General features: G+C 51.8%; 1 protein-coding gene across 3 annotated transcripts; it reads right to left on the bottom strand.

Moving 5' to 3' along the window:
* Nucleotides 1–6,691: 6,691 nt before the first annotated feature.
* On the bottom strand, nucleotides 6,692–16,456 carry CDK5RAP3 (CDK5 regulatory subunit associated protein 3). Of its 3 annotated transcripts, none has more exons than XM_007183667.3 (14): nucleotides 16,340–16,456; nucleotides 16,037–16,082; nucleotides 13,793–13,924; nucleotides 13,411–13,511; nucleotides 13,003–13,051; nucleotides 12,156–12,334; nucleotides 11,794–11,930; nucleotides 11,486–11,630; nucleotides 10,992–11,102; nucleotides 10,203–10,281; nucleotides 9,541–9,629; nucleotides 8,017–8,222; nucleotides 7,118–7,289; nucleotides 6,692–7,027 (listed from the first exon to the last, which is right to left on the bottom strand). In XM_007183667.3, exons 1-14 carry the CDS (start codon nucleotides 16,343–16,345, stop codon nucleotides 6,962–6,964), a joined length of 1,518 nt encoding a protein of 505 aa, XP_007183729.2. In that variant the 5' UTR covers nucleotides 16,346–16,456; the 3' UTR covers nucleotides 6,692–6,961. The 3 variants fall into 3 exon arrangements, with proteins under 3 accessions (XP_007183729.2, XP_057392761.1, XP_057392760.1); XM_057536778.1 differs by having other exon boundaries at nucleotides 16,316–16,361; XM_057536777.1 differs by lacking the exon at nucleotides 16,037–16,082 and having other exon boundaries at nucleotides 16,340–16,431.
* Between the last annotated feature and the right edge of the window lie 6,394 nt (nucleotides 16,457–22,850).

Here is a 22,850-nt window from a genome sequence, read left to right as displayed (position 1 = left end):
GACCTGATTCTTGCATTTGAGAGAAAAAGGAGTGGATTCCAGGGCTCCTTGTTTGAGCCTTGGCTGTCAAGAAAGGCAGACGTCGCTGCTGTTGTCTCTTCCCATTCAGCACTGGGGCTCCTGCCCAAATGCTCGTGTCCAGATTGTATTTATGACTGTTTTAAGAAGGAGTGACAGAGCCTTTTAATATCCCTGACAGCCCGGGATGTTTTAATAGATGGTGGAGCCGGGATGCGGGAGTTAAGAGAAGAGAGCTGAGTTGCTGAGAGAGCTGTCAGGCCTGGTTTCTATGACAGACCTACTGATCCACTCAACGACGACAAAATAAATACGGGGCCGTGTCTCTCCTCGGCCCCGTCAAGTTGACAGACAGTCCGTCACCATTGTATGTCATCTTTCACCTCCTAATCACTCGGGCTTAGGGGACCTGCCTTTAACGGGGAGTCCCTACAGGATTTCCACCCAGTCTGCCTCCTGAGCATGAGGCCTTTCAACCACCAGTGCTCCAGCTGGCGTTCCCCAATTTTCTCCATTTCAAACAGAACTCTTCTACCTACAGAGTTCTGCCTCACTTGTTGCTTTTTGTTAGAGGTGATTATAGGTCTGATGGGACAGCTAGATAATCTGCAAAATCAGATGGAATGAGTGGTGGGGATGGTTGCACAATGATGTGAATGCACTTAATGCCACTGAATGGTACCTGCACAAAGGGGTTTTTTTGTGGTTTTTTTTGGCCGCTCCACGTGGCATGTGGGATCCTAGTTCCTGACCAGGGATTGAACCCGTGCTGTCTGCAGTGGAAGCGCAGAGTCTTAACCACTGGACCGCCAGGGAAGTCCCTGCACAAAGGGTTAAAATGGTAAATTTTATGTTCTGAGCTGGGTCAGGTATTTTAACACACACACACACAAACACACACTTGGATGGAGTAAGAGAGAGAGAGATGCCTTGGACCTTTGATCCCTTCTAACATGGGTGTTCGACCGTGTAAACTTATGACCTGTATAACCTGTAGCAAGACTATTCCCAGGGTCTCTACTCCCATAAAAACAGTCCGCCGCCCTCCTCCTGCTTCTTTGCCTCTTCCTGCCTCCCTGGGCCCAAGGTCATTTTTGGAGTTGAATTTCTGGAGGTTCCTTAGACACATGTTTCCAGCCCCAGGTTTGGGGCTAAAGCCGCATTGGTCACACCATCAGCAGGTCCTGGCAGGTGAGACCTAAGGGGCTCTCTCACTTTTTTTTTTTTTTGGTCAGGGAAAAGCAGTGCAGCAAATCCAGGGCCACGACCTTGTTCTTTCTTGAGTGGCTGAAAGAAACCCAGAAGATGGCACGGAGTCCCCCCTTCCCCACGTGTGAAGCTGTGCTGGATCTGCTCCCCGCCACTTGGGGCTCCCCTCTCTCCTACTCCACAACGACGACGGTGGCTAAGGGGCAGCCCTTGTGCTCCTCGATCCTGGTCCCCGGGGCCGCAGCTACAGACAAGCGCCTCCCTCCACCCACACCGGCCCAGGGCTCTGCGTTCGAGTCCTCTGCCAGGAGAGAGTTAAGGGCTTGGGTTTAATTTGCCCGTTAATCACAGTTAAAAGAAGTAATGAGCGTCTCCCCAAAGCCTGGGTGTTTCTCTGCAGATTAAGCAGCAATTTGCATAGCCCCTTTATTCATCCCCTGCCTCCCCCTGTGGGGCGCTTGTCCTTTCAGACACAGCCAAGCGCAGCCTGCGGCGAGGGCTTTGACAAATGGCTTTGCTGCGCGAGGTTTGGGTGAGAGGGAGGGAGGGGAAGGCTGGAAGGGAGAGGGCAGCTCCCGACAGTTATGGATAGCTGGGGCATTAAACAGTGCAGAACTTTTTATTAGACACGCAGGAGAAGTTTAAATATTCAAACTGGTTTTCTTTGGAGCCTGAGGAATGAGAGGAGGGTGGCAGGCAGGATAGGTAAGAGTTTACTCAGGGCCCGATGTACCCAGAGGGGCCCTGCCGACCACCTGAGAGGAAGGGCATCTGGAGGACATGGAGATCTGTGGTCAGCTGGCACCCTGGGCTTCTTAGCCCTGGAGCAGGCTTGACACCCTCCTCCTGGGCCCTGGGATCTGCCAGGCAGCCTGGGAGCAGCTCCTGGGGCCTGATTACTCGGGGTGCAGAACAGCTTGTTCAGAGCCCAGCATGTGGGCAGCACTCAGTAAGCGGGGGGTGACCCCAGCTTCAGCAGCAGACCTGGGTCTGTGAAGCAATGAGATCTGCAAGAGGATGGGACAGCAGCTCTCCTCTCTAGAAGAGCCCTCAACCAAACAGGGAGAGAAGAGAGGCAGGCCCAGGAGATCCTCAGGGCAGGCACACTCACGAGACAGCTGTGGATCAGATTTTAGTCTGACCATTGGTTCATTTTAAAAGCCTGCTTAAACCCAATTTTCTTCCCAAACTTCTTTATGGGACTTGTCTTTTTTTGCTTAGTTGTGAGCCACGTGAGCATAACATCTTAGAAGGCAAAGTCAATTGAGAGATCATTAAGTCAACTGAAGTTAGGAGAAGCTAAGTTTGAGATTCCAAAGGGGACACAAAAATGAGCAAGACCCAGTCCCTGCTCTTAAGCAGTTCAGTCTGGGGCGCACACCATACGAAGGCACTGTCATATAGTTGATAGGTGCTCCCCGAAGGGCATCTACACACAGCTTCACGGATGCTGCCAAGGAGGGAGGGACTCATTCTGCCTGGGAACTGGCAATGTCCACAGAGATGCGTTTGGGCCTCAACTGAGCTGGGTCAGAAAGGCTAGGAGGGGCCAAGAAGAGGTTTGGGGACACATGTGGGTTTGCTGTTTTGGGTGGATACCCAGGCCGGAAAGTTAGGGGGAGGTCCGAATATCAAGGGTTGGCCTGCTACACTAGGAATTTGGGGAGCTGAGGGGGCATCAGAGTTTGTAAGTAGGGAAATGATTAGGGTGACAAAGCACATGGAAAAGGTGGATTAGAGGTGAGGCACCAGAGACTGGGAGCCTGCTGATAGAATAGAAATAGCAGATATCAGGGAGGGAAGCAGGGTGGGATGGGGATGATAATGGGGTTGGCTTGGGACATGTCAGGATATCTGGGACATACGGAACCAGGACCCGAACACAAGTTTCTAACCTCAGTCCAGGCTATTTGCAGCCCACCACCCCTCACAAGCTGACAGGTGAATCTCCCTGTGCCAGGCACCATCTGGGTGCTGCACACGTTCACCACAGCTACCCACCCTGAGGTTGGTAGTGTTGTGTGTCCTCATTTCACTGGTGAAGGAAATGAGGTGCAGAGAGCTCCAGGGACTCACCCAAGATCACACTGGTAGCAAGAGCAGAGCCAGGATTTGACCCAGGCAGTCTAGAACTAGAGAAGATGCTAATCACTACCGCTTTGCTTTGCCTGCTGTCTTCCTGTTACTGTTATTAGATTGTGTGTGTGTGTGTACGGGAATGGGGAGGAGAAGAAAATAAACAAGTGGCAATTAAAAGATGAAATAGGGGATGGGAATTCCCTAGTGGTCCGGTGGTTAGGACTCGGCGCTCTCACTGCCAAGGGCCCGGCTTCAATCCCTGGTCAGAGAACTAAAATCCCACAAGCTGCACGGCACAGCCAAAAAAATTTTTTTAATTAAAAAAAAAAAAAAAAAAAAAATGAAATAGGGGAATTCCCTGGCGGTCCAGTGGTTAGGACTCTGTGCTTTCACTGCTGAGGGCCCGGGCCCTGGTTGGGGAACCAAGATCCCACAAGCTGCGCAGTGCAGCTGAAAAAAAAAAAAAAAAAAAGATGAAATAGAATTGTAGTAACAGGACAGGCAGGTGTGGATGAAAAGGCAGGAAGAGCCGCAGGATCTGTTTCTAGGGGAGAAACTGTGTAAGCAACACCTGGAGAATTAACGAGGGAGACAGAGAAACACGAGCAAGCAGGATTAGCTCCTGTTCCCCAAGGCCTGGGATCTGCTTTTTTTTTTGTTGGTCCTCAGCTCCAGGCATTCTCTGGAACAGATCATATGAGTGAGGAGATTTTTGGCCTGAATGATGCAGATAATCCCCTGCCCCGCACTGGCACTGGGAAACTAGTTCTAGATGTGTAGGACCCCACATCTCCCTGGCAAGCCCTTAGTGGGCAGCCAGAACCCAGATGAGTAATCATTAGCACTCTACTTAGCCCACATTCATGGTCAACCATCGTGGGCTGCAGTGCAAATGGATCCCACGCTTTGAGAACCAGACTTTGAAAGGACACAGTAGAGTCTATGTAGGAAGAAAGGCTTCATTTGAGCAGAGATGGTGAGTAGGCTTGGGCAGTGGCTGGATTTGACTAGGTGAGAGGATTTTGGAAAGGTGACTCTTTCCTTATCTGAAGTAGGTAATGACTGGACTTAGCTTAAGTAATGAGAGCCTTAAATCTTCTCTGGGAAGAGGCAGCACCAAAGTAATCATAAAAGTAGAATGTGTTCTTGGCAATACAATTCGCATCAAACTAAGGATTCCAAGGGTGTAATCTGGGCCCCTCTCCTCTTTCTCTCTCCCTGAATGTTTTCTGTTTTTTAATTTTTATTTATTAATTATTGTGGCCATGCCATGCGGCTTGCGGGATCTTAGTTCCCCGACCAGGGATGGAACCTGGGCCCCTGGTAGTGGAAGCGTGGAGTCCTAACCACTGGACTGCCAGGGAATTCCCTGTTGTTTGTTTGTTTTGGCAATTCCAGAAACCTGACTGCTCAGAACTTGGTCTTCAAGCTCTACAAGGAGCCTCTCGCCTCCCCCTTCCAAGAAGGAAACAGAATGAAGAGTCCTTAGCATTGTTTCACAAACCCAAAGTAAAAGCTCACATTTGTCCAGTGAGCACTTACTCTGTGCCAGGCACTGTTCTAAGAGCTCTGCGTACATTAACTCATTTAATTCTCACAACTTCTGAGGCAACTCTGAGACGAACAAGCAGGAACCTAAATGCAATCAGAGTGATGCTCAGGGAAATCTGGGAGCAGATCGGAAAGACACAGAGCTGCCCTCCTGTGGGGTCAAACAGCCAGGTAGGATCTTCAGTGCCATAGGGTGGTTGGGAAAGTGGGACCCAGGAAGCAAAGCACAGGGTCAAAGCCAAATGGGGCTAAAGATTCTGGAGAATAAACCCAATGTTATGGAGTCAAAGGCTTTTAAGAAACCAGTTACATGAACCTAGGGGTTGGGTGGGCCTTCGTTTCACCAGATAAGCAGTGAAATGAGCCCAATTCCTCTGAGAGAACAGTCCCCTAGTCCCACTGCTTACCAAGGTGTCCAAAATCTGCTGAGAAAACTTTCTATTAAACCCACTTCCTGTCCTGCAAAGATGGCCAAATTTCAGCACATCCGACGTCCCCCATCGGCCCCAGGCAGGGCAGAGAAGGCAAGCAAGGCACTCCTCTGCGAGGGCAGAAGCAAGAGCTTTGGAGGCCTGAACCCAGCCTGCCATGGTCACATGACCACAGGGCTTCTCCCCAAAGTCGGGTGCCAGTGAGCAAAGAGCCCATGTAATAGCTGGTGACTGGATGAGGGACATTAGAGTGGGCAAGCGTAGCATGCCTCGGTGAGCTGGTGGCAGCTGCAAGGAGCAGGCCAGAAGGCCAATGGAGCCAGCCGCCGAACAGGTGGGCCAGGAGGTAGTGGACATTCTCTCAGAGAGAAAGGGACTGAGAGACGCAGACAGCGCCCCCCGCCGAAAGCCTTCACAGCAGCTGAGGGCAGGATGCAGCCCGCTCAGGCCCCTCGATGTCCTTCTATTCCAAGGACAGTTTTACCTCGACGTTCCACACCAATATTTTTCCATCTTCAATTCCTAGACTTTCAATCCCCCCAAAAGGAGGGAGGTGAACAGGCAAAGATTGGGGGGAAGCGATGGGCTGACATTAATTGATAGGAGCGGCTTCGAGCAGTTCATGCCGCCTTATCTCTCTCTCCTCTGGATAGCGTGTGTCCGCTGGAGTCCGCGGGGTCGGTGATTAATAGGGGCCATCACTCACTGTCCAGGACGGCTGAAAGGCAGCAGGGAGGGGGCGGCCCTCCCCAGAGCTGAGATAACAAGCAGCAGGAATAATGAGTGGTGTCACTCCACTTTTCATTTTGATGGAAAGTCATTACGGGAGTCAACGCCAGCGACAAAGAGCCATGAATCAACTGCTCTGCTATGAAATTAAAATCGAATTGCTGGCCACCCCCAACCCCTACCCTTCCTGGGAAATGGGGATGGGTAGGTGGCCGGGGAGAAGGGTGCTAGCCTGGGGTGGGCTCTACCCAATCACAGAGCAGCCAGTTATGGGTAGGAAGTGGACAGGCAGCTTGTGAAGGTGACAACTCCTGTCTCCACCTTGTTTATCAGACCCTTCCTCCGCAAACCGCATTTTCCCTCCGCCTAGAGGTAAGCTGTGATTAAAAGGAAAATACAGCTTTGCTGGCTCCAACAAGGCTGCCACTTGACTGCTCCCCTTGGGCTTCTGGCCTGAGTGGGGCAGTCTGGGCCTGGCTATGGAGAGAAAGGGGCCCAGCTGACTCAGCTACCCCAGAGCCCCTTGCTGAACCATTTGTAGATACTAATCGGCACCCCCCCCCGCCCCCCCGGCCACCAGAAGCAAAGAGGAAAAGTCCCCAACCTGGCACTCCACAGGATCAAGAACCCCATGCAGCCTCAACCCCAGGCCCGGAGAACGGCACTATCAGTAGTGAAACAAGAGTCCCTTCCTCTTTTATTAAGTCCAACTAGATAATGAGAAAGAGCAGAAGCTGTGGTTTGAGGCTGATGGGTCACAGGACCAATTAAGACAGCTTCTTGCAGAGAGTACAGTGAGTGCCAAGGTAACCATCTGGGTGATGGTTCCATCACGGGGCTTTCCGTCCTCCAGTCAGCCTAGTTCCTGGCTGGGAAGGGCCCCTGGCTGTCCCTCCTCCATCCTGAAGGCTGAGAAGACAGGAAGAACGGGGAGCGGGAGCGTGTCACAGAGAGGTTCCCATCAGGTTCACGGGGCGCCCACTGTACCTTTTCGAAATGTCAGCTTCAATCTGAAAGACAGTGATACAGAGTGGGCAGGAAGCAGAGACAAAGGGACCTCATTCTGCAGCAACTGGGCGGGTTTGCCTTTCCTGTCTCACCAGCTTCTGCAGCTCCTTGGTCTTCTCCAGCAGCAGGTCCAGCTTGGGCTCCAGAGCCGCCTGCTCCCGAAGGGCTTCCTGCTGCTTCTGCAGCATCAGCTCTTTCTTCAAAACCAGCAGCTGGGACTGCTTCAGCTTCTGCTGGAGGAGCTCAGTCACTCGGTCCACATACCTGGGCCGGGCACTCAGGTAAGGGTTCGGTGTTGCTGTGCAACCTGGGTGTCCCCATCCAACTGCTGAGGCTCAGGAAACCAAGTCTCTAATTGACCTCTCAGCCTCCACATCCTTCAATCCTTTCTTGCAAGGAGTACCACTCCCGCTTCCCCATCCTACAGGGGAAGCAGATTCTGCCTGCATACCTCAAACCACCCCATCTTGCCCCAAAGAGAACCGCCATCCCCAGTTGGGATGGTGCAGTTATGGGAGGAAGGGATGAGGTCTAAGGGGTCATGGAGATGAGGAAACAAGGAGTCAGGGCTGGGGCTTCCCTGGTGGCACAGTGGTTAAGAATCTGCCTGCCAATGCAGGAGACACGGGTTCGAGCCCTGGTCTGGGAAGATCCCACATGCCGCGGGGTAACTAAGCCCGTGCACCACAACTACTGAGCCTGCGCTCTAGAGCCCGCGAGCCACAACTACTGAAGCCCACGTGCCTAGAGCCCGTGCTCCACAACACGAGAAGCCACCGCAATGAGAAGCCCCTGCTTGCCGCCACTAGAGAAAGCCCGTGCGCAGCAATGAAGACCCAACACGGAAGGAAGGAAAAAAGGAAGGGAGGAAGGAAGGAAGGAAGGAAGGAAGAAAATACATTTATAAAAAAAAAAGGAGTCAGGGCTGCCCGAGATGGCAGGGCCCTGCAGCATGCCCTTGAACAGCCCAACAACAAGGGGAAAGCCAGACCTTGGTGAGGCCATGATCATAAACAGGTGTTGCATTCGAAGACTGGTGAGCCGGCCAATCAGATCCTGCAGTGCCGACACCATGGTGACCATCTTTGCTTTGGTCTGGCCCTGCAGGATGGCTGGAGCCAGCTGGAACTGGCTCACGGACAGGATGTCTGCCTCCTCACTCATCTCCACTGCTCTCTGGGACAAGAAGATCTCAAGCTGAGGACAGAAGAGGATTTGGTTCAAACCGAGAAAAGAACTCAGAAGCTAGGCCCTCAGGCTGGTCAAAATGAAGAATAAAGTGAGGGTTAGATTCTGGTTGAGGAGCAGTTATTTCCTCTGAACATTTTTATTGCTAAAAACTCACCAACTATAACGTGGGAGTTTGGGGCAGCCTCCACCATCACCCTTCAGTCCCTCATTGCTGTCTCAGGCCTTACCTGGCCCTGGACCCCTCTCCTTCCTCCCAGGCTATGGGGCACATAACTACGATGCAGAGATTCAAAGGGTTCTCTCTGCCCAGTGAAGGTATTTTCTCTCCATGGGAAGAATGAGATTCAGGGAATAGGAATCCATGTTTGAGAAGCCCTGGATTAAGAAAAGGCTGGGAAGAATCTGAGAACCAGCCGCATATCTTGTCACTTTTATTGGACCACGGAAACTTGAACTAGACTGGTGAGGACAAGGCCTTCCATGAGGCCCTCCCCAGCCAGCAGGCCACCGAGAAGTGGACAGACCCAGAGATTAACAAAGACAAGCCCCCCGCTTCCCAGTCCCAGAAAGAAGATCCGAGAACACTGGCTCCTTACTCTAGGTTGCTGGATACTTTAGCCACAGGAATGATACTAAAACACAAATGAGAACATGTCGCTCCAAACCTCCAACAGCTTCCCAGTTCCCTCAGAGTAAAAGCCAAATTTCCGACTCCCTTCAGCTCTCTGGGCTCTTCTACTTCCCCCAGCTCCCCTGCTCAGCCACAGTGGCCTCCTTGTTCATCACACGTGCAGGACACCTCCCACCTCAAAGCTTCTGCGTTGCTCCCCTTGCCTGGAAAGCTCTTCTGCCAGATATCAGCATGGCTCTCTCTGCACCCCCTGCAGGTCTTGACTTACTGGTCACCTTGGCAACAAGACCTTCCCTGACCACCAACATAAAACTGCAGCCCTTCCCAGTAACCCCATCTCCCTCCCCAGCTCTCTTTTTCCATGGCACTTATGTTAACACCTGACATACTACATATTTTACTTGTTTGTCTTGTTTCTTGTCTGCCTTCCCCACTAGGATATAAGATCCATGAGGTCAAGGACTTTGATTTGTTCGCTGCTCAGCACCTCAGACAGTGCCAGGGGCTTAGGAAGTACATGATAAACACAGTTGAATGAATGGGGGAGCATCCTAATATGTGAGTCCCTGCTCCAGAACAAGGAAAGTGCTCAGCACCCTTACACAAAAAGGAAGGGTCAAGTAAGGTATCTGGAGCGATGCCGCCTATGCTGGTGCCAGGCCTCCCCCCGCATCACCCAGAGGACAAAGGTACCTCCATAAGCTCATCGATGAACTGATTCCGGGTCTCAGGGTATTCAAGAAGTGTCAGAGCATCTGGGCCCCTAGCAACACCTTTGGGAGCTGCCAGGAAGAGAGAGAAGTGATAAAGTTGCTGAGGACTGGAGAAGACTCTCAGTTTGAGAAGTCCTGGTGGGTTAATATAGACACAGACACTGCACTAAGGCCACTTCCTGTTCCAACCCAAGTGGGAAGGGTTACCCTTTCCCATTTGTCTCAGCCCTAATCAGGCACTAGTGCCAACCCAAGTCTGTGAGGAGGACCACAGAGCTGAGTTCCAAAGAACGGAAAGTTCCTTCGCTCTAGTGGGCGTGAAGTCTCATCCTGCACTGCCCTCTAGTGGCTCAGATCCCTACTCTCAGCTTGTGGGGAGGGGGGGCCAGGTCAGGCCTCAGAGCCTATCAGCCCTCTCGGAACCTCCCCAGAGAACAGCTGACCCACATCCAGTATCCAAAAAGTTGAGAGTTTCTAGATTTAATTTTAAGAACTTCTCTCTATCCGCCTGCACTCACATCATCAAGATTTTGAAAAAACAGGTAAACGTCCGAGAAGCCCAATCTTGGCAGTGTACTTTTTCTTTGCTTCTGGAGACACGGGGGCAGGCTCTGCCAGGGCTGCAGGGAGGGGTGCACTCACCCTGGGTTCCGGCTTCCAGCACGGTGATCTGCAGAGCAGCAGCATCGTCTCCCCAGTCTATCTCATCACCCCCAGCTTCCTGGGTGGAGAGTAAAGAACCCCAGCAGTGTTGGGAGAACTTTCCCCAGCAAAGGGAGCCGGAATAAACCAAAGCCCTCAAAAGTTCAATGACGGGGCTTCCCTGGTGGCACAGTGGTTAAGAATCCGCCTGCCAATGCAGGGGACACGGGTTTGAGCCCTGGTCCGGGAAGATCCCACGTGTCGCAGAGCAACTAAGGCCGTGCGCCACAACTACTGAGCCCGTGCGCCACAACTACTGAAGCCCGCGCTCCGCAACAAGAGAAGCCAACACAATGAGAAGCCTGCACATCGCAATGAAGAGTAGCTCCCGCTCACCACAACTAGAGAAAGCCCGCGTGCAGCAACGAAGACCCAACGCAGCCAAAAGTAAATAAATTAAAAAAAAAAAAAAAAGAAAATTGCTCTAAAAAAAAAAAAAATTCAATGACGGCACATTGCAGCCCTGATGGAGGTGGCAAAGATGGCACTATGGGCCTGTGCATGTAGGTACCACCTGCCTATATCCCCATACCTGCCCCGAACACCAGAAGAAAGAGGTCAAACCTCTGATATGTCACTTTGGAAACTCTGCCCCACACTGGACTACACCTGGTCCAAGAACTATGAACTTCATGTGATGTCTTTAAAGACAGAGACAACACTTTTCTTATCACCAAAGCAGCAATCACAGAAAGTCCTCAGAGAGATGGACCGAGAGGGCATCCTAACCTTTGAGTCCGATTCCAGGGAGATGCCCCAGTCAATTCCAGCAGCCTGGGCAGAGATGCCAGAGTCAGCCCCTTCAGACGCCACCTCCACCCCAAAGTCGCCCCAGTCAATCTGGAAGGGGGAAAAAAGTGTTAGCTCGCAGAAGATGGGTGAATAAAGGGGGCTGCCTTCCCCTAGGCCTCAGCTGCTTCAGTAGGGAGTGCGCTGTTTAAGCATAATGGCCTCCAAGTTCCCAAAGGAGAGCCCATCTTCAGAGAGCTCAGGGGACTGAAAGGGTCCCAGTTCAAAGTTGACCAGCTTGCTGAGCCTCTTCAGAACTCATCTATTCTCTGGTCTCAAGAAAGCCAGAAAAATAAAAGGGTAGGGCCTTCTGGGCCCTTCCACCTACAGTTTCTCTCACAGGAATACACCTTTCTTCCCTCTGGACTCTGAATTCAAGTGGGGTGTGGACGGCGTAGGAGGGGAGGAAGCGGCTCTTACTAGGCCTGTCTTACCGTGTCTTCTTCCACCTGCTCGGGGGGCTCCTCGAGGTGCGGCCGCTCCACCACCGAGGGCTCCGTGCCTGTCCTCCACTCATACACCGTGCAGTTCCCCCGCGTCTGCACAAACTGTAGCATCGGCAGCACCTGCTCTGTGGGGCTGCAACGGAGCAGGCAGCTAACCTTCCTGCTGCCCACTCATGAGGCCAGCATGGGCCCGGCCTCTCAAATGTCACGTGGGGAAAATACAAGTGGAGAAGAGAGCACCGCTGGGGAAGTAGCTAAACTGTCCCCCCCGCTGGGGAGAAACAGGCCCTCGGTACCTTTCACACACAAACCCCACACAGGCCTGGTACAGGTTGATGGCTTCCCCCAGGGACTGGGCCGCCGCCCCAATCTCAGCCAACTGACTCGGCAGGTCCTTCACCAGGGCCAGCAGTTCTCTTTGGACGTTGTCCCCCTAGAGAGGATCCACGAGGTGGGCTTAGACAGAAGTGGTGGGAAGCAGAGTACAACAGATTAAAGAATACGCCTGAAGATTAGAGACAGGCAAGAAAATGGCCTGAGAAGGGCCCAACCAGGCGGAGAGGGAAGCCCTTCCCAGAAGCAAAGGCGTTGGGCCCAGGAAGACAGACAGAGGCCCCAGGTGTCCGTCCTCCTGCCACGGCAAATACCCGCCGCTCACCGTGATGCCATACTGCTTGCACGAGTGGTAGAACTGCTCCCGCATCTCGGCAGCCCCCGCCTGGCCCTCCTCCTCCTTGCGGCTGTATTCTTGCTGCAGCTGCTGGCACTTGGCGATCTGCTTCTTCAGGGAGGGGATCTCGTAGGTGACGTTCCGAACCAGGAGGCTGGAGAGTTCCACTGAGAAAGAAGGGCCCAGGAAGTTCACCCCAGATCTGCACACCATAAGGCAGGCATGCCCCAAGGACATGCACAAACATACCCTAGTCGGGTGGCGAAGAGCACGGGGTTGGCCTCCCAGCTCTTCCCCTTTCTGGCTGTGGAACCTAAGACAGTCATTTAACCTCTCTAATCCAATCCTCAGCTACAAAACAGGAGCAATAATAATTATCATGAAGATCAAGAGAGAGAATCCATATAAAACACAAGTACGATTCCTTGCATTTAGTAGGTGTTCGGTCAATATTAGCTATTATAATTATTTATACTATTAGAAAACACAACCCAAACTACAGTCAGCCCTTTAGTTACTCCCTCAGGCCCCTGATACAGCTCCCAGGACAACCCGTGCCTCTTGTGCTCAGTGGAGCACAGGGGTGCAGTGGGAGTCGGTCATCAGGAGGTGCGGGTGGAAGATCTGCACACACCTGCTTGGCAAATGCCCACGACCTGCCTGGTGGTCATCCTCCTCCCAACACTCTTCGTGGAATTTATTTTCCCACCTCACAGACATCTACACCCCAGCCTCTTCCCCCACGTGAACTGTGCCTCCTAGAAGCCCACTGTCTCAGAACTTGGGGAGTGGACCTCCCCATGGACACTGGGACTCCTGGGCTGGGCCACCTTACCTAGGTAGGTGTTGTCCTTCTCATATAGGGCTACAATCTCCTGCCAATCCTAAGAAAAGAAACAGGAAGTGGGCCTGAACAGCACTCAGCAGCCGCTGAGCGCATCCCAGCTCAGTCCCCCAACTGGCTCTCCCAGTCTCTGCATCACATCAAACTCCTCGTCCTCCTTCATAATCCTGGCTGGACCACCCACTTTATTTTAAGAGTGTGGTGCCAACAAGCGATCCCCAAAGCAAATGTAAACCCAGGGGTAGGATCTACTTTTGGCATAAACTGTGGGGACGGAGAGAAAGTTGAGGAAATATTCCATGTAGGCGTCTCCACTGGATCCTCAGCGAGACCAGACAGGCTCTGACCCTCTGGACTGGAGGTCTCCAGCTGCGTGTTACCACCGTCGCCCACACTTGCCTTCATTCGCTGTGAAGAGTACCGGCCAAAAATATTTTTTGTGGAGGCTTCAGTGCCTTTGAGAAGATCCACAATTCTTAGGCAGTGGAAGTAATGAATGTCTGGAAAGCAAGGGAGAACAAAGACTTTGAGAATTACAGTGTCTTCCCCACCCACTGTGGCCACCACGCATGGCTGACTCACGTATATGCTAGTAACTTTAGCAGGCATAGCTCTCCCCTTCATCATTTTGTGTTGAAAGAAACAAGCATCTATACCCCAAATAAAAACCTCTCTTTCTTTAGGGGTCAGCCCTATGGCTATAGAAAAGGGAGCAGCTCAGCTGATATATACCGCCCCAGGAAAGAGGGGGTGTCCAGTAATGTAGCCCCAAAGCACTCACAGGATCCAGAGAGCAGCTGGGCGATCTCTTGGCTCTCTGGCATGTCCTGGATGGCGGCATTGATCTTCTCTCGGATGGTCAACACCAGACTCTGCCATTTCAGGTTGCAGTGCCTTCTGTCCACCAGCCAGTCTACAGGAGAAACACCCAAATCACAGCATTCCCATTCCCATGGCCAAAATTCCATCACTGATTCAAGTGAAATATGCTAAGGCACTGGCTAAAAGTTGTATTCATATTGGTTAAGGTGTGGGGGTCACGGGAAGATGGGAACGAAGACAGGCCCAAAGGGATGCTTGGGGCTAAACAGACTCCGGCAACCTGACTTCATCCACAGTGTGACTTTCATAAAGCGATTGCCTCAACACAGGGATAAAGTAAAACTTTAAATTGGTCCTGACATCAAAGTGCCAATTTGGACCATATTCTCCATGATGTTTTTGCTTCCACGGATAATTATATCTTTCTTACTGACAGCAGACGCTATTCAACTTCCACTTCCTCAGGGCTGGGATTAACCATGACAATGGAAAATACAAGATGGTTATGCCAAATACCAGATGAATGAACAACTGCAAAGCCCCTACTACCTACAGCGCCCTAAGGACTAGATAACACTGGTCTCTTCTTACCAGTGAAGTACCATCCTGCACACATGAATACCCATGTGACTGACCTCCTGGATTCTGGGCCCAGATCTGTGTTTTTAGTAGAGAGTATAGGTGGATAAGAGCCATGTACATTTCCTCAGTCGGAGAGAGCTAAGAGCTAGACTTTGTGGTCAGATGGTCCTGGCTTCTAATTATCAACTTTCCTGGGCAAGTCTCTCAACCTCTCTGTGCCTCAGTTTCCCTACATGTAAAATGGGGATGATAAAGATACTGAGTACAAGGGGGAATGAAGGTAAAACACTGAGCGCTGTGTCACATGGCAAGGGCTCAATGAATTGTAGTGATCTTCATTTTCATAATGTCAAGCACATAAAACAGCACCTTGTATAGAATAAACCTTCAATAAATGGTTGTTGTTTTATTGGTCCTTTTCATGACATCAAGAGTGTACGTGTGCTGAAGAGCTGAGAAAAATCTGCAACGAAACTAAAGAAGCTCCACTAAGTGGCCACCTTGCCCTTGTTAATAAATCTGCCAGCTGGTCAAACACTGAGGGCCCACATTAGTTACCAGTTATATTCCCTCCACTGTAGTCCTCTAAAATCTTCAGAAAGAAAAATTCTGTAGACGTCACAGTAGTAGAAGCAAAGAGATGAGGCAAACAGATGTCATCTTAATGACAAACCAGCATCAAACAATTAATCCAGGGCTTCCCTGGTGGCGCAGTGGTTAAGAATCCGCCTGCCAATGCAGGGGACACGGGTTCGAGCCCTGGTCCGGGAAGATCCCACATGCCGTGGAGCAACTAAGCCCGTGCGCCACAACTACTGAGCCTGCGCTCTAGAGCCCGTGAGCCACAACTACTGAGCCCACGTGCCACAACTACTGTAGCCCGCGCACCTAGAGCCCGTGCTCCGCAACAAGAGAAGCCAGCGCACCATAACGAGTAGCCCCCACTGGCCGCCAACTAGAGAAAGCCCACGCGCAGCAACGAAGACCCAACGCAGCCAAAAATAAATAAATACATTTATATATATATATATATAAAAACAAACCCAAGAGCTGTGCATGGCCCTGGAGGGGTCAGAATGAAGAGGTCCTTCCCTGGCTCTGAACTGGGGAGGAGGTATATAGATCAGATACAGGTGGCAGGGAGATGGCCTGGCCACTAAAAGGTTTTTCTTTCCAACTGGATCTATGTCCCTCTTCCTCCTAAAATCAAGGGGAGATGGAACCTTTTTTTTTTTTTTAAAAAGGTGTTTTTTCGGCATAATACAAAAAGCATAGATACTGGAACCTGACAGACTTAGGTTCTGCCTAACTTCAGATCTGCCATTCAGTAGCTGACCATCTTTAAGGTAAGCCCTCACCCTCTGTGCCTGAAAGATATGATTGACAACACATGTTATAAATGTTAAAGTAGAAAACACAGGTCAAGTACAGACTCTATGTCTGTTTCCTTCCCGCTCCTCTTAGCGGGGCAATCCGGCCACAGATGGGCGCATAGAACAGGGCGAGTGGTCAGTGCCTCAACAGGGGCCTTGGGATGTCGGGGCTCCAGCTGTTGGTGACAAGGGGCAAAGGGGCCAGGGCTCCCCCAGACAGCTGGCTGGGCGGAGGTGCCCCCTCCTACCGAGCAGTTTGCTGGTCTGGATGTCGATGGGCACGTGCTGATGGTCCTGGCGGGAAACACGGCGGGGAACGGGGCGTGAGTCCTGGGTGCGAACAAGCCACTCGCGCGCTCATTTCACCGACCCAACCGCCACCCTGCGGGGCCAGCACGACGAGCCGGGGAGGGCCGCGCGCCGGAGGGAGCCCAGGAAGCAGGTCAGGGACGGGCGGGCTGAACTCAGTTCAGGGGTCCCAACCCAGCCCCTCACCTCCCCAGCCCCTCACCTCCCCAGCCCCTCACCTCCCCAGCTATTGTCCCCCCCACCTGCATCTTTCCTCCACTTCCGCTTCCGGCCGCCGACCCAGGCCCGCCCCGCCTACCACTGATCCAGTGGTGGTGTGGCTGAGCTTCAGTTTAGGTCTCCTCCGGCCACGTCACCGCCTTCCTCAGAGCCAATCGGGGCGCGCGCTCCACCCGGGCTTCAAGCCCCACCCACCCCGGGGCTCCGAGTGGCTGAGCCCGGGAAGGGCGGGAGAAGAGGAGACAGCCAATGGGAGGCGCGAGGCGGGCTCACGGCCGTGGAGGGGCGGGGGCGCCAGGAAAGGGCTGCAGTGGCGACGCGATTGCGGCAGGCGGCGCCCAAGAGCCGATCCCGGCCGCTTCCGGCCAGGCAGGAGTAGAGCCCTCTGCTCAAGGATTAACGCGTCTGCGGACAAGGTCCTAGCGCCGCCCTGAAGAACCTGGAGGTCTTTAGAAATGCCTTCTCTCTCCTTGCCTTGCTTTACCGTCGATCGATCGATCGTAGTTTGAAGGTCTCTTGTGGCACTTGTCACACATTGCCTTCTCAGTTTATGTAATAGACAAGTGTTGAACACCTGCTATGTGTTGTGTGATTAGGGCAGGGATCGGGAGGGAGGAGGGTCAAGGGAGGCGTCCCAAAGATAACACCTAAACTGAGTGTTAAAAGAAGAGCGGCAGAAAGAGGGTGATGTGGAAGGGGTGTTCTGGGTGGAGGAGACTGTACAAAATTTTGCAGGCCACAAACTGCAAGGGGGTACAGGGAAAAACAGGCAGGCAGGACTAGCAAAATAATTGGCGGGGTCCAGTGCAAAATTAAAATGCCCTTGTTAAAAAATATGAACTGCAGAGGTCTCACACGCATGAAGCCGGCCCTGCAGGTAGGCCAGCCTCTGTGCCGTGAAAGGTTTGAGGCACAACAGACTGTAGAGGTGGAAGGGTAGTATCGTATCGTATCATCTCACGAAGGAACTTGGACTTCACCCCTGCAGACAGAGGGGAACCATTGGAGGGTTTTAAGGGTTTGAGCCTTGAGACAGGAGAGACCTGTACAGATTGACTGCAAAGAAGATGGATTCGTGGGAGATAAGACTGTCAGGAGGTTATCATGCAGGAGTTAGAGCCTGACCTGGGACAGAGGCATGAGGAGGAAGAGAAGGACTGGATTTCAGAGATGTTTTGGAGGAAAATGGACAGGACTTGGCATTTGATTGGCTGTGTGGTTGGGGGACAGCAGGATGACACCTAGGTGGTTGGATGCGAGTGCCTCCACCTAAGACAGGGATGCAGGATGCTGAGCAGGGTTTGAGGAGGAGGGCGTATCAGCTTTGAATTTGTGGGGTTGGTGGCCCTGGGAGACCCCCAGGTGGCAAGTGTGCAGGAGGCACTTGGGTCTGTAGCTCTGGAGTTCAGGGGACTGGGGATGCAGCTTTGGAGGGCCGTAGGCTGACTGATCTGTGGTCCAGGTGGTGGCTGAAGCTGAGAGAGGGCAGGAGATTGGGCAAGCAGTGGGGAGGGTGAGGAGAGAGGGCGGGCTGGGGATCTCACAGGGCTGGGTATGCCATTTTGCATCCCTCCCCTTCCAGGTTGTCAGCTCCTCAAGGGCGTTCTGCCTGGGTCTTTCTAAATGACCCCCCACTCACCCCCCCCCCACTCTGCCCCGTCTCATCACTTGGGACTTAGTAAATTTTTTATTGAACTGTGTGATGTGATAGGGCAGCGAGAAGACCTAGATTCCTGCCCAGTGAGATCTTGGACCATTTCCAGAAGCTCTCTGCCAGCCACGGTTTCCTCAACATGGAGATAACACCTATCCTGACCATCTCAGAGTATTTCTATTTACAAACCTAAATAAATAAACATACTAGATGTACGTAACTCTTTATAGCTTACAACATGCTTTCATAGATTTTTCTCATTATCTGCAAACTGTGTGGGTGTGAGTATGTGTGTGTATGAAACATTAATCATTATTTTTATAGAATGGGTTGAAAGACTTCCGTAAAAATGGTTCATAGGGCAGAACTAAGGGCCTCTTCAGGGTTCTCTCGTGGGAATTTGGCTCCCATCTTAGAGTCCTGACTCAGGCTATAGGAATTGCCGGGGCTCCCCCATGATTAAACAAACACTTACCGGGCTCCAACTATGTGTTCCTGGCTCCCTGGGACATCCCAGGAAACATGGCCCTGCCCTACCCTCAAGGTGCATCTTTCCTCCTTGAACCAACAGGCAGGGCAGGGCAGGAGGAGTCTAGAAGGCCCAGCGCTGGTGGGTTGGTGGAGGCAGAGACCACCAGCACTTCACCTCCCCCCCCCCCCCCCCCCCCCCCCGCCGCAGCACCCCGGGTGGCTCATGTGGGGCAGAAGGATGTTTGAGAACAGCTCTGCCTGGCTGCTGGCCTCAGGGTGGTGGCCCCGGAGAGCGTAGGAGTGTGGATTTTGCACAGTATCTGCACAGTCTGTCCTTTTCTGAGGCCATAGAGAACCTCAGGGCCGATGGGCAGATAAGCACACAAGTGGTCTGGCATCCAGGGCATCGAGGTCTTTGGGACTCCCATCATCTGGAAAGTGGCAGGGAGAGGCTGTGAAAGGCTTCTGGCTGTGAATCTCTCAATTCTCTACTGATTTAGCAGGTGGGGGTGAGGCAGCACATAGGAAAGTGAGGAAGGATAGAGCAGGCCTGTGGCAGCTTTGGACAGGAAAGCACAGAGCCCCAGGGTGGTATGTATGCAGACTGCCTTGTCATCCTTTGTTGTTGTTGTTTGTTTGCTTATTAAGCGATAGTCATGTGCCCTGTGCCAGTGTAGATCTAAATGTTGTACAAGCCTTATCGAATTTGATCCTTCCAAACAAACCTTATAATGTGGGTACTGTTATTAGGCAGATTTTAAAGGCAAGGGAGCCAAAGCTTAGGGAATTAAGTAACTTGTCCAAGATCATAGAGCTGGAGTTGGTGAGGTTGGGATCCAAACCCAGGCCTGTCTGGCTCCGCAGTCCTCATTCTTGTTCTCCGTGGGATGTGGCTTCTCCCGCAGCCCTGCCTGCTCCATTCAAGCACCACAGCTTGGCCACCACAGGCGCAGGCCTCTTCCTCCCTCCTCTTCGGCCTGATTCCCACTTTCTCCCCTGTGGTTGTGTCAGACACTTAGCACCCTCACCCTGGCAGTCCCTGCCCTTTTCCAGAGTTCTTTCTTACCACGCCCCATTCCGGGCAAGAAGGCCCATTACTTATGTTCCTGCAATATCCATAAAAGGAGGGCTTACCCTTGACATTCAGACATTTATCTACCATAGGTTTATGACTTTATGGTCCATGTCTTGTGTGTGTTTGCTCACAGCCACACTGACTGTGCTGTGTGTGTGTGTGTGTGTGTGTGTGTGTGTGTGCACGCGTGTGTGTGGTGTATCTACCTGCTGGGCTGAAAGCTCTGGCAACTCAGCCTCCTCAGCTGGGCCTCTTGCTGCTTACAGTGTAGTCTCGGGGTTGGTTTTTTCAGTCTGTCTCCGTAACTAGTCAGTGAGCACCGTGTGGGCAGGAAGTACAGGCCTGTTCATCTCTGTAACCCTAGCACCTGGCATGACACCCCATGTTGAGTGTCAGGTGCTTGATGGATGCTTGTGAAGGAAGGAATGAGAGAAGGTGCCGCTGGTGCAGGAAGGTCTTTAGTGATGAGTGGGGACCAGACCATTGGTCTGGGGGGCGGGTTGTGCACTCTCCAACTCTATTCCTCACTTCCCCCCTACAGCTCAGGACTTGGAGTCACTTGGAGGGAGAGGGAGGAATTTGAGGCGAAGATGTCAGGGCTGGTTGGCTTCACGAGTTAACACAGGCCAGAAGGCCTATGAGGGCCCAGTCAGCTGGGTCGTCCTCTGGGGCCAGTAATTGCCCTATAAACCCTGGCCACTGTGCCCTCCCCATCCCTTCACCTTTGTTAGTCATCTGGGGGAAAACAACTCACTGGGTGGCTTCATGAATTGGGTCCAAGGTTTCATCTTCTAAGGATGCCACTGCATTTCATTATTTCATCATCCCCATCATGGCAGGTAGAGGGAATCTGCTCTTCCAAGGGAAGGAAAACCAAGTCCACTGCCAAACCACTCATCTATCAGCTTCCTTTCCCATGCAGTTCAGTGTTAGTTACCCTCTATTTGTCAAGCACTGTTTGCCAAGGTGCTGGGGACCTTAACATGAAGACATGGTCCCAGCCCTCAAAGAAAGTGATAGTATGATGTGTGAGGGGCCCACCACATTCTAAATCCTGTGACAGCACACCCGGAGCCTAGCCCTGTGTTCATATATAGTAAGAGCTTAAAAAATCCATACAAACAAAATAAGAGGGATGCTCGGAGTGCTAAGGGGACAGAAAGGGGGAGTATCCAACTCAACTGGGGGGTAAAGGCATGGGATGGGGAAGGAAAACTATCAGAGCAGGCTCCTGGGAGAAGTAACGCTTGAACTGAGTCTGGTAGGATGGGAATGAATTGTGGTAGAAGGGAGAGGACAGAGGAGCGGTGTATAAGTGATGGGTGTCATTCTAGGAAGGGAGAGTAAATAACATGGATAAAGCACATAGGTAAGAGAGAGCATGACTGTTCCAGAACTTTATTGTGGGAACATGGGATGTTTATATAGAGAGAAATTAGGTTGAAGAGATTGGCAAGGTGAGAGCATGAAGAATACTCAGATCCATGACAAAGGGTTGAAATTTAATCCTGTAGATCAGGGTTCCCAACCAATAGGCAGCAGACCCCTGGAAAGCTATAGAATTGTGCAAAGAGTCCAGGAATCCATAAATGCAGTTGTATTATTTTGGTGCATGCTAGAAAGACGACAATCATATGGGGAGGTGGAGAAGTTTTCCATGTTGAGAAAGGATGCTTTCAGAGAACAGGATACCCAAATGACCAATACATGTATGAAAAGATGCTCAATCTTACTAGTAACTAGGAGTATACTTAGCTAGGGCTGCTGTAACAAATTACCACTACCTAGGTGCTTTAAAATAACAGAAATGTATTCTCTCACAGTTCTGGAAGGCAGAAGTCTGCTATCAAGGTGTCAGCAAGGTTGATTCCTTCCAAAGGCTCTGAGGGACAATCTGTTCTGGCCGCTCACCCAGCTTCTGGTGGTTGCAGACAACCCTTGCTGTTCCTTGACTTGCAGCTGCATCACTTCAATCTCTGCTTCTGTCGTCACATGGCATTCTCCCTGCGTGTTTCTGTCTCTCTCCTCCTATAAGGACACGAGTCCTTGGATTTAAAGCCCGCCCTAATCTAGTATGTCCTCAGCTTAACTAATTACGTCTGCAAAGACCCTATTTCCAAATAAGGTCACACTCTGGGGTTCTAGGTGGACATGAGTTTGGGGGACACTATTCAATCCAGTGCACTAGGGAAATGAAAATATATAAGACACAAAAATTACTACTTCACTTCCATCATACTGGCAAATATTATAATGTCTGTGACCCAGGTTGTGTTCTCCAGAAGTAGGTGAAGTTTGGGGGGGCAAGATGCTTACTAGGGATCACTTTCTGTGAGAGGAACCAGACAGAAGTAGGATTGAGCAGTGGGAGAAATCCAACTGTAATGCGGGCCTGACAAAGCTTCAGTCAATTTGGTGGGGAGCTCTGGAGTGACTACTGCCCCTCCGACTGCCCTTCATGGGGGTGAAATGGCTGGTCCTTATATCCCCAGATGCAGGCTGCCCCAGAAGGGCAGGCTCTTGGGAGAGGTGCTCTCTGCAGCTGCAGCAGGCCCTGAAAGAGCTGACAGCTGGAGGCCAACCTCCAAGGAAGGCAGCAAGCCCTTCCTCACGGGATGGGGGGAGTCTCACTGTCTACCACAGTCTGACAATACAGAGATGGTCAAAATGAAGAGTGAGGCAGGCCAACAAATGCTCCCCCCGACCCGCAAGATGCCCACATCAAATCCCTGGAACCTGTGAGTATGACTTTATTTGGAAAAAGAGTCTTTGTAGATGTGATTAAGTAAGGATCATCCTGGATTATCTGGGTGGACCCTAACTATTCTCCCAAGTGTTCTTGTAAAAGACAGGCAGAGAGAGATTAGACACATGGAAGAGGAGAAGGTGTTGTGAGGATGGAGGAGGAGACGGGAGTGATGCGACCACAAGCCAAGGAATGCCTACCGCCACCAGAAGCAGGAGGAGGCAAGGAACGGACTGTCCCTGGAGCCTCGAGAGGGAAGATGACCCTGCTAACATCTTGGCCTTGGCCAGTGAAGCTGATTTTGGAATTCCAACCTCCAGAACTTGTGAGAGAATACGTTTCTGTTGTTTAAATCCATCAAGTTTGTGGTAGTTTGTTACATTAGCCACAGGGAACTAAAACAAAGAGTAATGGGAAAATTGCTGGTGGGGATGCAAGTTGGGGAACCCACTCAGAGGTTCTACCTTGGGGTGGCAGTGAGGATCGAGAGCTCTCACACGTAGAGCATTTGGAGCAGTCTCTGGAACACAGTCCCTGTGAATACTGGCTGCTCACATTCCCACGCCCCACTGAGGTCTCCCTGAAGGG

This window comes from Balaenoptera acutorostrata, chromosome 20 (assembly GCF_949987535.1).
Source record: "Balaenoptera acutorostrata chromosome 20, mBalAcu1.1, whole genome shotgun sequence".
NCBI classification, from domain to species: domain Eukaryota; kingdom Metazoa; phylum Chordata; class Mammalia; order Artiodactyla; family Balaenopteridae; genus Balaenoptera; species Balaenoptera acutorostrata.
Note: the sequence above shows the minus strand (reverse complement) of the source record. Positions and strands in the feature narration are given on the sequence as shown.

Bases quoted from the DNA above. Each gene is read 5' to 3' on its own strand.
- CDK5RAP3 (XM_057536778.1), bottom strand. From the start codon at position 16,345: ATGCAGGTGGGGGGGACAATAGCTGGGGAG. The intron at 11,931-12,155 runs GTGAGCGGCGGG...GATCCTCTCTAG, and splicing joins GCAAGCAGTATGGCATCACG to GGGGACAACGTCCAAAGAGA. The intron at 7,028-7,117 runs GTGAGACAGGAA...ACTGTCTTTCAG, and splicing joins CCAAGGAGCTGCAGAAGCTG to ATTGAAGCTGACATTTCGAA.